This window comes from Aythya marila (genome assembly GCF_965140915.1).
Source record: "Aythya marila genome assembly, chromosome: 6".
NCBI classification, from domain to species: domain Eukaryota; kingdom Metazoa; phylum Chordata; class Aves; order Anseriformes; family Anatidae; genus Aythya; species Aythya marila.
The window spans coordinates 20,621,794-20,635,117 of NC_139047.1; the positions used below are offsets into that span (position 1 = coordinate 20,621,794).

Here is a 13,324-nt window from a genome sequence, read left to right on the forward strand (position 1 = left end):
CAATTTTTATACCGAGTGTTTCATGTTAAACACAAAGATTCATAGGTTCGCACCTTTTTTTTTTTTAACCGATCCCTACAGTCTGATTGGCCATTTTATCTTCTCTTCAGCAGTGTCAGCTGGTAATAAAAACAACAACCTCCTGTCAAGATGTTACCCTGTTTTACAGAGTTGCAGTTTGATGACGAGGGGTCACTGTCTTGTTATAGGCACTGACCTTTTATATATATATATAATTATATATATATTTATATATGTAAAAACTGACAGTTTGGCATGTACCTCCTACAGGAGTCCTGTTGACACAAATACATACTTTCTCAGGCTGTAAACAGTTTATCACATAATTCTGTGTTACTTTTTACTTTCCCTGCTGTCTTTACCTTTATCTTCTTTTTCTGATTTGTCTTTTTCATATTTATCCTTGTCTGGCTTTGTTACACTGTCATAGGATGGTGGGGAGGTTGTGGATGGGGTCATATCTGTTTTCTCTGGAGTGGAGTTCTCATTTAGTTTATCCATAATCATATCTTCTTTTGTGGGCAGATCATCCTCATCTTTACCTTTATCCTGATTAAATATACATGAAACTTTTTTGACTTTTTGCCTTAAAAGGTGACGCCTAAAAGCACGTTGAATAACGACAGCAGATACCTCCTCCTGTTTCCGCTTTAATGTGGTTGTGATTGGTTCATAGGAGACTTTAGAAGGATTGGCTGCCATAAAACGATCTTCCATCTGAATTCTGAGGGCATCCATCTCCCCACTTTCCCCCAGGACACGCTTTGTGAAAGCAAACAAGATGTCAAGGCAGTGAATTCTGTCACCGCTTACCATGGGCAGATCCATTGCAATAAGCTGGACTTTGTTTGGTTTTGCTATGAGAAGAGGAGGATCTAATGAAGCTGCAAAATCTGATAGTTTACTGAACTCTATGAACTGTGTTGCATCTGGATCAAACTTCTCCCAGACTTCATAGAACATCTCAAAGTCATCCTCACTCAGAGGCTCAGCACTTTCCTCAGTAGCAACACTGAAGTTCTCCAGAATCACAGCAATGTACATGTTCACCACTACCAGAAAGGATATGATGATGTAGCTGACAAAGAAGAAAATCCCAACGGAAGGGTTGCCGCAGTCTCCTTTAACAGAGCTCCCCGGATGATCTTTGTGAGGGTCACAGTCCGGCTCCCCACTGTTCAGAATTGGGGCTAACAAACCATCCCAGCCAGCAGATGTGGTGATTTGAAATAGGCAGATCATGCTGTTGCCAAATGTTTCAAAGTTGAACATGTCATCAATCCCAACTTCCCTCTTAACATAGGCAAAGTTGGACATGCCAAATATCGCATAGATAAACATGACCAGGAACAGCAGCAGGCCAATGTTGAACAAAGCAGGAAGAGACATCATCAAAGCAAAGAGCAGAGTGCGGATTCCCTTAGCACCTTTAATGAGACGCAGGATTCGACCTATTCTGGCAAGTCGGATGACTCGGAACAAAGTGGGGGACACAAAATATTTCTCAATCATCTCAGCTAAGAACATACCTGTTGAAAAACAAGTTAAATTAGTAAATAATATTATTACATTTAAAAGCTGCTGCTAAAGATTTATCCTACAAGCATTGTAGAATGTTAAGAATAGGAAAATTGTAGAGTCTTCAGAAATTCAGCTTCTAGCCACTCAGTTGGTTTTGCAAAACCTTTAGCATCTATTATGCTACTGAAATCCATAAATCCCAACAGAAAGTCTGAAGTAATTTGCAGAATAAGGAAAAACTGTGTCAATGACATTTCTAAGCATTAACTGTATAAATGCATATGCAAACAGACACAAAATGGCAATCTTTTTTAGTACAAACTGGTAACTGCTGCATGTAGAGTTGCAAATAGTGAGATCAGAACAGCTTTCTGTTTAACAAAAATAATGCCAGTTAATATGAAAGATCATATTTATAGCAGTATTCAAATGATGTAATCAAGTTATGGAATTCAAATAAAATAAGTTCAAAGAGAACTGTAACTTCCTAGTCACATATGAAATAACGTGATCACAAGTCTAGCATTAATGACACAGCAATTCAAAACATAAATAAGCTGATAATATAACGGCTTCCTAGAACCCATTGAAGAGCATTATATCATGGGCCTCAGTGAAGCAGAAAAATACTAAATAAATCCTGTTTCCATACAAAATGACAAAATGATAAATTAAAGTTCTGACAATTAAAATGGAACAACTTTTGCTGAAGTTCTTTCAGGTTTTCTGCTCTAGATAAAAGATCAGTAGAACCATATATTTATTACAATGTCTGCTTCAGTTCTGCTTCTTCTTTGCTCACATTAGCTCTGGTGTAAAACCTCTTAGGATCAAACAAAACTCTGAAAAAGCTTAGGATTTTACATTGCTGTCTGAGTTGCTTGCATGCTAGCCTACCCAGAGTCCCACACAGATTTTACTTTTGGATTGAAGGACTCTGTTTTCTCCTGCAACTGCCACTGTCATTTTGTATCAGAATTGCCTTTGATTTATTGATTTCTTTCCATGCTGAGGAATTTCTACTGAATTCAGTATAAGGGTCTAATTTCAACCAATGTAAAAATAAGAGTGTACGAAGCACACTGATAAAAATTTCTTACCATAATGTTCAGTTATTTTTGGGGTAATAAGATATCAGAAGACAGAAAAACAGGAGTCAGAGTTTCTAATCAAAATGATGAACCCAAATGCAAACAGACTTTACATTCCAAAATTAATTTTCAGTTTCCCCAGAATAGCCATTTCATGAAAATGAATTGTTCTTACCTACTATGGAGAGAATGACAACCACGAAATCAAAAATATTCCAGCCTATAGTAAAGTAGTAATGGCGAAGTGAAATCAATTTCAGTACACATTCTCCAGTGAACAGTACAATAAACACCAGGTTAATCCAATATAAAATGTTTTCCATGTCTTCACTTTGATCATCTGTTTCTACCATCATTGTGACCATGTTAAGGCAGATAAGTATCATGATACTGATATCAAATGCTTGTTTTGTTACAAAATCAAATACCATGCCTTGGAATTTGTTCTGGAGGAAAAAAATAAGATTCATTATAGTAAGCATTGGGCAAAATTTCTTTTTTTCAATTGCTACAGATTAACTAAATCTAGTATGAAGGGGATTTTTTGTCTTCTATGAAGTCTTTCACTTGTATGAATTTTCCCATTTGTACATGTAAACACAAATCAAATAGAAATGCAATTACTATGTTCATAAGCATTAAAGGGGAGATTTCAAAATATGCATGGTGCATTTTTTAAAATTGCAAAGGTGACTTTGCCATCTCAAACCAGCTCACTGTAAGCTTCGGTCACAAAGACTACTGATTGAATGCTTAACTTGACAAAATTTGAAAAAAACGAAGGCAAGGTGGTATGGTAAAGAGTCTGAGAGTTAATAGTGCTTCAATTGTCAGAAAACTTTGGGAAACTTACAAAGTTTTCAAGCACAGAGTTCAGTGTTCTTCATGCCACCAAGGTGACCTTTAAAACAATGTGTTGCATTTCTCAGCTACAGAGAACTTACTGATAGCTGAGTGGGCCATTCAGTAGGTTCCACAATCCAAAGTGGAACTGCAGAGCTGGAATCACTGCCCCAGCCAAACCCTGCTCTGTAGCACCAGGGGAGAGCAGGAGGACAAACCATTGTATGGATTGTGCAACAGGAATGTGAGAGGCAAAAGGACTTTTTTTTCAGGCAATGATATGGTAACTTGCCCCCAGTTTCAGAGTCTTACTTGATGACTGAAAAAGCCTGTGCCCTAAGGCTATCACGTAGCTTGACAAATACACTGTCACAGTTCATTGTTTTAGTCAAACCAGTGTTTTGAAAAAATGCCACATAAAATGTCATTGCCACCAGCAGATAGAAAATGAGGGGGGAAAATGGAAAGAGAAGAGAGAATCCTTCATGTTTAGAATGCAAAGGACAAATAATTTGGATTTCAGATGAATAAGCCTTTTCTTATATCACTTGTATTTTTAGCTTACAACTTCATTTAGCCTAAGGCATAACTGAAACACTTCTTAAATAGATGTAAAAAGACAAAATTTTTATTCTTACTGCTGGTCGTGGTATAGGCTTTTGTGGTTTCTTTGAACCCAACTTTTTCATTGCATTGTAGTATTTCTTCTGTTCTTCTGTCATAAAAATATCTTGACCTCCAAAGTAAAGCAAAGAGAGAAAAACTGGTTACAATCACATATTCCCATTGGTTACTTATAAACAGGAATATAGAATAGTAATAATCACTCTTGTTCACATTCTCATCTGTGTGAAAAATTAAGACAGACATGGAAATCCTGTTCTATAAGTTTATATCAATGATAAGTATATGGGTAACAAAATAAATGCTTTACATATTCCACTTTTGATATTTAGGATATTTTTTGAAAGGCTCTTGAACTTCAAATGTTTGTGGTAGATCTCTGGTTTCCATTGGGGAGGTAGAGAGGATGGGAGTCTTCAGGAAGGAGAGGTGCTTTTTCTTTGAATTCCTAAATTTCATCGGACACAAGCTAATAAAACATTCCAATCCCCTTCTCTTGTTTTTCCTCTCAAGCACATTTTGGCAAAATTTCAGAGTTGCCATCTATGATACCAAAGGAGAATTAGCAGTTGGTCATATAACCATATTTCACAACCTCTTCCTCTCCCTACACTGAGGCAGGACTTGAAGCAGGAGATCCTACAACCGCTACATGGACTTAGCAGGAAAAAAAAAAGCTCTCCATCTCAATCAATTTCATTACTTGTCCAACAGCACTTCAACCAGTCAATAACATTTTGTCTTCCAGTTACTTAAGTTCTGCTGCTGAAACACTGATACCTTTTGAGGCAGTGTTGATAAAATATGAAGTGTTGATAAAATATGAAGACTAAAGAGCATACAAAGAAAGATACTACAATATTAGGGTTGAGCTCTGAGATATGACAATAATTTAGCTAAGAGTTTTTATAGCTATGTTTAGCTATTTCAATGTTTAGCCTTCTTATGATCTTGTTAGACTCCAGACCCATATCTACATCTTTACAAAGATGACATTGAGTATTTCACTAACTGTGGACAGACTTGTGCTGTCAGTTGTCTGTCAAAACACTCATCAAGTGAAATTGTACTCCTGTAATAATTGAATGTATTTAATATGCAAAGCATGTTAATTTATCATAAAATAGAAAAAAAAAATAAAAAAAAAAAGGAGAAAGTCATTGTGTGTGGACCAAAAAGATGCATTTTTTGGCTTTTGTTTCTGAATAATGATGAAGTACTTATCTTCTTTTTCTGCTGGTTGAAATTGTCTATGATGACACCAATGAAAAGGTTCAAGGTAAAGAATGATCCAAAGATGATAAAGATGACAAAGTAAAGATACATGTACAGGTTATCTTCATATTTAGGCTGATCCAAAACCTGCAAAAAGGCATAGACACTAAGCCTTAGTTTAACTGTGGACACAGAACCAAATAGCTGCTTAAAAGAATTTAGGGCTCTGCCACTCTGATCTTTACTTCTTATGGTCAAGTTCCCTTGATCCTATTGATCTGCAATTTATGAAATAACATTCTTGATAAAGGACTTCGGTATTGAACTTGCTACTTATTTTTTTAAAAAAATGCTATATGACTTTAGAATAAATATTGAAGGCACAATTGGTTTATATTAGTATAGCGCATCTGCCTCAGTCTACAGATAACCAGAAACACCAGCTTTTAAAGCTATGAACATTTCACTTTATCATGTTGGAAACTCCCAGCTTGTGGAGCTTTCAGTGCTACAGACACTAAGTAAGTTGCCCTGGATTTCAGTATTTGGAGCATGAACTGTCATTTTTGAAAAACTTCTTCATTTATTGTTTTATTATTCACTGCTTTGTCTGACTTTCCCTGCAGCGTATCCTTGTTTTTACCTGAGTTTTAACTCAAAGGATACATTGGTCAGGTTACAGCACTTTGTAGCTTAATGGGCCTAAGTAGGCTAAAGAGAGTCATCCAAGCAATATTTAGAGGAAGCGTATTTTCTTGCTAGAGCTATGCATATTTATTATACTACACCAGAACTGCTGCTGTGACTGTAGCTTACAAAAAAGTTGGGGCTTTAGCAGTATAGTTTATTCAGTTATCTACTTAGAGCTAGAGCACAACTAGCACCAAGAGTGCAAGGGGAAGACAAAAGGATACAAAAATGCACCCGTCAAATTAAGAATAGGAACAAATGAGGAAAGAACCCAGGCTGTCTGCTGAGCATAGTGAATGTCTCAACTTCAGAAAAATTAAATATAATAAAATTAAAAAACAGAGGTACAAACCATCATCTCTAAACTTAAAAATCTTACCAAAAAAATCTTAAACTAAAGTTAAAAATCTTACCAAAGGGACTTTAAAAAAAAAAATCAAAAAAATCACCCTTACCACATGCACCATAAAGCAGAGCAGGGCAGGGCACCTTGTGGCTGACACTCCCCTTCAGCCCACATATACAAGAAAGCCAGTTATCTTTCAACCTTCATCACCCTTCTCTGTGGAAGACAGCACAGCTGCTGCATACAGCCAGGAATGGCAGCCACAACGTCAAACAAGGGTTTCCTACATAGCTACCCAGACTGGTGCAAACTCTTCCCTGCTTCAGTCTCAGAAGACTCCCCACAGTTCAGCTCCTGGAGCAATGATTGGGAAAGCTGCAGCATTTGGTTTAAGTACAGCAGGAAGAGAGCTCAAAAAGAGGTGTTCTTTGAGGTTAATATAGGAAACCGATTTCACGGGAGAGTGTTTTAGAAAGAAGTTAATCACAGCTCCTGTCCTTCTCACTGGAGTTATAGCCCACTCAGTCTTACGTTTTCTTCTTTAGCTCCTAAAATCTCCAAGAAATGCCTGTCTCCAAATTTAAGTAATGCCTCAATACACATATAATGAGAGGAGGAAAAAAGCATTTCATGACAATAATTCAGTCTGCTGTACAACTTGAGGAATTTTGGTCCAACTGTACCATAGAGAACAAGGAATCATTTAGGACTGCTCCTCTGCTTTCTTCATGTCTTGTATTTTTCTGATGGTTTCCATTTCCACTAACAATAAAACTGTAATAACTCTTTGTTCTCTCATTTTTACTGTTATTTCTGAAAGATGTTAAGATTATGGTCTTAACACTTGGAGCTCCCACAGTCAGAACAGATGGAATCATGGGAGTATACTCACATTGCGAGAATCCACAGCTGCATACATGATATCCATCCATCCTTTAAATGTAGCCTATAAACAGAACACTGGTGTTTATCACATGCTTTTCCAGGAAAATGAGTTGTCAGAAACATTTAAGAGCTGAGGACTAAGCATCTTGAACATCATATCTAAGTATCATAAACATCAGCACATTGTAAAATTAATAGGCAAATTTTGCCTTATATTTTATGTTTATCCATATATGAGGATCACAAGCAACTTCTAATATCTGACCTAGACACAAAACACCTATTAAATTAAGAATTTTTACCTCTTATGAGTAATGCCTAAAATAAAAGTTAGTTTCTGTCTATGAGAAAAGAAGGTGTACTTGATATAGATTCAACACAGATAGTGTGAGTTAGATTTGAATTGCTTACATTTTTTATGAGTCAGTATAGCCTCTACATTTTGTATTGTTTCAGTGGAGTTGTAGAATTATCTACACTAATACCACCTTTTGGGTCTAATGGATAACACTTTTCAACAGTCACAGTGATGCTCCACAGTTTTTGAGCAAGAGTGCAAGTTTATTTACCTTTGTAAATCACAGGAATTAACTGCACTCTGGTCCAGGAATTGCCCATGCCCATGACAACAGATTTGTCACAATTAACTAACACTAATTAGAAATGATACATACATGAAGAATGAGCTTATCATTTATGAATACCTCCCTAAAATACAGTCTTGCGGATGTTAGCACAGGTGATCCCAAATCAAAAGGACATATCATAGTCCTAAAAGTTAGAAAGGTAAGGGAAATATCTCCAGTTTGAATTCTCAGGACTCTTAGAATCACTGGCAAAGAAAAAGTATCTTGCATGTGGGAAGCATGTTTGCATATAGCGGTTTTAAGTTGGAATCTTGTAAAATATATTAAGGAATTGACTAATACACAAGTTAAATTTTATAAAATTTTTGTAAACTGGAATATAAATATCAACAAAAGTATGGAAACTCACAAAGTAAAAGATTTGATCTCATCTGAAAGCACCAAACCTCCCCAGGTGCCCCAGACAGTTCAGCTCTTTTGAACTAAACTCTTAAATTGAGCTCCTTCCAGCTTCAGAGGAATCCCATAGTGTTGATATTCATCTGCTTGATTTATTTCTAGAGTTCATTTTTGCTTTTTATTTGACTTATTGGTATATTGACTACTTATTTTTTCACAATTTTCCTGCTTATCAAACTTGCCTTCCAACAAGTAGATGCATAAAATATACAGTATAATCAGCTGAACTGAGATGCAAGACTGATGTATATTTGAAGAAAGTTTAAAAAATACACCTTATATATTTTAAACATCCATTTCTGCATACATGTCCCTTAGATACATATACATGTGTATATATGTATGTTTGGGTATATATATATATATATATTTTAAAACACATACTCCCACATACTCCACAGTTTATTTAAGGCTTTTTATAAGTATACCAAACAAACTAGTGAAGAACAAGATCTCTAAATGAAAGAAACAGAAATAACTTTGACTGTTACAATTAAAAACAGATATATTATAAAAAAAAGAAATAGAAATAAAAAGAGAAATTAAGGAGCGGTGTCTTACCACTTGAAGCAGAGAAAGATAACCAAGGCCTACATTATCAAAGTTAACCTTCACATTTTTCCATCTGGCAGTTTCATTGTTTTTTATGAGTTCTTCACATTGGCTGTAATTGTTGATTTGGCTGATATCAAATCTCTCATCAGTTGTAGTGTTAACACAGTAATAAAATTTTCCAGCAAATAGATTTACTCCCATGATACTGAATATCAGCCAGAATATAAGGCAAACAAGAAGCACATTCATAATGGATGGAATGGCTCCTAAGAGGGCATTCACAACCACCTAGTGTACAAATGAAACGAGAGACATTATAAGAACACAAGCACCACTATCTTCATCAGACTTCCTTAAATGTAACACCTTGTTATAATCCTGTATTAAACTGCATTATATTTTTTGGATTGTAACAAATAATAAGAAAGATAAAATATCAACACAGAGGAAAAAACACAGCAGTACTAGGAAATGCTGTAGCAAATGGTAGCTTGAAATAATGGAAAGAAAAATAGATAAAATGAAACTCTAAAAAATAAGAGCATTAATTATTTTAAAAATATTTACTTTATATCTGCAAAACAGTAGAAGTAATATTTCTGATGACTGCAACAAGCACAAAAATCTTTTTTGCTATTAAGTATTTACTGGATAAACATTCCAAATCAATATTATTGAGCATTTTTTAATTGAAAGTAATGTAGAGACTTCTTTTAAATAAAAGACAACTAAGGGACGTCTCTCCATAATCATTTAGATGACTATATATAAAAGCAGAAGACCGGATATTTTCAAAGCAGGAGAATAGCTGACTATCACAGAAAAGCTGGTAGCGTTCAAGTAAGCAGCAATTAAGACTTGAACAAGGGGGAGACTTAATTTAATTTCCTAATGAATTTTGGGAAAAATAAGGCTTCAGGAAAGAAAAGTATGAAAAAAAGTTAATGTATGATGATGAATGACAATTAAAAGCATGACAAAATCAAAAACTAAAAAAAAGTTAGGCAGAAAGTAGGTCCATTATGAATGAGAATGATTTATAAATTGATTAACTCCTAAATTAGTTAATTCCTATTTTGAATCTATTTATAAGTAAGTAAGTAATAATATAAATTATATAAATTCAATAACTATGGAACACCTCTGCTCATTTTTCCAAAACAACTGAATAATCTCCATAGAACCTAACAAAGATTTTCTTTTAAAAAATTCACTTATATGATATAGGTACTCCAACAGATCTAACATACTACACTGTTCCTGTTTGTAAAATATTTTGGCATTATGTTTATATTTACATTTCATGGGTTCCATAGAATCAATTACTTGAAAAACTAAGTAGATCACTTTAGTAGATCACATCTAAGTAGATCACTTTTCATTCATTGTTATTTTACTTGACAGAAAATAAAACCTTTGAAGGCTACAGTAGGTATACACGATCACGTATACCATATAGTAAACAAGCTGAAGTAAAGGAGAAATACTTGCACTTTCAGGTTTTAATTCCTCTCAAAATAATATATCTTTGTAGTGATACATAATTTGAAAAACATTATAGATCCCATACAACTTCAATGTATTTTTTTATTTTATTAAATTTAGAAGCTGGAACAAATTAGGTTCTATATAAATTATTCTATAACTGTATAGAATGGTAGATGAACTCTCCCATGCTTCAAGCTGACCTGTTTTTGTTTGTTTTTTTTTGTTTTTTTTTTGTTTTTGCCACATACCTTAATCACATACCATAATAAACATTATTTCTAAAAGAAAAATCTATTAGTTTAGAAAATATTCTTATTTAAAGGTATCTCAATTCTTCTAATAAAAAATAGAACTAGATTCCTTAGCTGTAATAATATTATTCAATCATTGAGATATGAAGTTATTGAAGATATTTGTCCTCTAGTTTTCAGTCTTATTACACCTGAGAATTCTGTTCCTCTTTCTACTACAGCTGCAGGTCCAGTTATGTTATTCTTTCTATAACTGTTGAATTTCTACATCTGATTTACTTTCCCTGGTTTTAGTGTGCATCCTGAAGCTATAGCAGGATCAGCTTGAAATATGAATCATTTGAAAATACCAAAAATGTAATGTTGAGCATCACAGAAAACACCAATTGGTCACCTCCTGGCTTCCACTGGAAGTAGGGGTAGTACAAAAAAACAATGCATGTGAAAGAACGGAAAGCATTCCAGAGAGATTAAACAGTGTCCTTTACTTGCTAGAAGGAAAAAGTTAGTACGTGCCTATCACAACAGGGCAGTGAGTAATAGCATTTGGAGCACAGCATAGCCATGTCTTAGCATAAGCATGCATGTCTTGTCAGCATGGCATGTCTTAGATCATGTCTTAGCATAATTCTCAATTATATATACACAAGCTAGTTTTATGAAGTCTCACATGCAAATTAAAGTTTACTTCCTTTAGCAATAGTCATGATAGAAAGATACAGGAGAAACACCATATGTTTTCCACTGGGGGAATGCTTTCTATTAATTATTAGTTTGGGTAGGTACAACAAACCCTGATCCTAGGGTATCCAACAGTATGGAGGATTAAAAATTTTAGATGTGTAAAATGGAATTTCTTGCATGTATGTAAAAAATACAAGGGTCACTGGAAGTAATTCTAAGTACCCATGCAAATATGTACACCATACTATATCGTCATAGTTTCACTTCATGGATAATAAATACCAAAGAAACAACTTTTTTATGATGAAACATCATCAATTTCCATGTATCAGACCTTAAAATCTTGTTGTAACTATTTTTTTCACCAACTTGAGCTACTGTATCTTTAGACATTGTCTGAAATTTCTTTAAATAAACAAAAGGTGTCTATATCCATAGAAATGTTATTCCAATGTTAATTGCCTAACTGACAAAGATATCTCATTTTTAGTCTGAAGTTAACTAATTTCATATACTACTTCTTATGTCTTTTGCTAAGGTCATAAATCTCCTCATTATCTGTATGATTTACAGAGAGATACAGTTAGCAGATCTGGATTAAAACAGTAGGCAAAGTTTATATCAACATGGAAATTACAGTATTAAAAAGTACCTTTAAACCTTCATGAGAAAAAGGTGTTTTTTTGTTTTTGTTTTTGTTTTTTCTACCTTACTTCATTAAATTGCCACTTCAGAAATTTACTGCACAAAGTTTTTTTCTTTTTTTTTTTTTTTCCTCTAATTATTCTAATTAAAAAGTAACAAGTAATGTGCTTTCAGCAAGATATTACTAATGTTTTAGACAGGCCTTATATTTGATATAAGTATTCCAAATTTTGACATTTTTCTCAGCATAGTTCAGAAGGATTTTTTTTTCTCTTTTAACTGAAAAGAGGTGTCCTTTTTAGCCAATTTAAACACAGGTGACAATGAATTACAAAAGCTTTGCTCTCTCTGCAACTGTGAACTCTTCTCTTTTCTCTGTTGTGAACTCTTTTCTCTTCTCTCAGAAGAGAAAAAAAGTAAATGTAGTCACTTAGAACCCAGACATTCTAACTTATTCAAAAAATGCTGTAGGAAAAATATGTTATGTTGAGGAAACTATGAGAATTCATATTCTCATGAAGGGTTCTCTTTCCACACATACATAGCATCATATGTTCTTTGGAATCTCACCAAATCATGGTTGACTTATAAATTTACTAATAAGCTTGTAAACTGGGGTGTCAAAGATCAGTGGTTGCAGTAGGGAGCTCACACAAGGATCTCTTTTAATTACAGCTATAGTTTATTTTTTCAGCTCATGTGCATTTGCTAATGAGACTAATAGCAATATGCCCCAAGGAGACAGATGGGCCCTGAAGGTACAAGCCACAAACACCTTCTGGCAGGAGCCAGAAATATCTTCTATAGTAGTTGTTGACCACTGACCACAGGAGAAACATTTCTAGAGTTTTCATGTCATAGCAGAATATGTAAGGTTTTCGTTCATTTCAGTGCACTAAAGACGTGATTTAAACTAATCAATCTGACTTTGCACTGAAATAGAGAGCCTAGCTGGGCAAATCAGGGTCTCAGCTGTGGTAACTGATATGGTGATAACAGCTGTGGACAGTAACTTCTCAAATATATCCAACTGTATCAGCAACAGAAAGTCTCCTCATATGTTTTCAGGCTTCTTAGTGCTCTGTAGATTATAATCAACATTTTAAAATCAACATAGAAAGCAATAAGCAACCACTTTAAGCCAGAAATCATAAAAACAGAACACTAGCACCTTCTTTGAAATACACAAGAAATGTCTCAAATGAACACAAGCTTAATTTGAATGAGAGAAGACATTTATAACGGCCAATTTTCTTAATATATTGATTCATTAAAAATAAACAGATTTGTAACAGAAATTGCCAATCAATATTTATATAAGAGTATGCTAAAAGATTTTTGACGGACAATGGATGATATTCTATACTTGTATGAAATACACATATGCATATATGTGTGTGTATGTGCACACACTTTTAT

General features: G+C 34.3%; 1 protein-coding gene across 8 annotated transcripts in view; it reads right to left on the reverse strand.

The window, feature by feature from the left end:
- Positions 1-354: 354 nt before the first annotated feature.
- SCN2A (sodium voltage-gated channel alpha subunit 2) overlaps positions 355-13,324 on the reverse strand; it is a gene marked incomplete at both ends in the record, with an annotated part of 55,106 nt that continues 42,136 nt past the window's right edge. For all 8 annotated transcript variants that reach the window (XM_082764060.1, XM_082764055.1, XM_082764059.1 and 5 more), the window contains 6 exons: positions 355-1,550; positions 2,809-3,079; positions 4,115-4,239; positions 5,321-5,462; positions 7,244-7,297; positions 8,844-9,125. In XM_082764060.1, coding sequence (XP_082620186.1) covers positions 355-1,550; positions 2,809-3,079; positions 4,115-4,239; positions 5,321-5,462; positions 7,244-7,297; positions 8,844-9,125 — 2,070 coding nt within the window. The remainder of the gene's footprint in view (positions 1,551-2,808; positions 3,080-4,114; positions 4,240-5,320; positions 5,463-7,243; positions 7,298-8,843; positions 9,126-13,324) is intronic.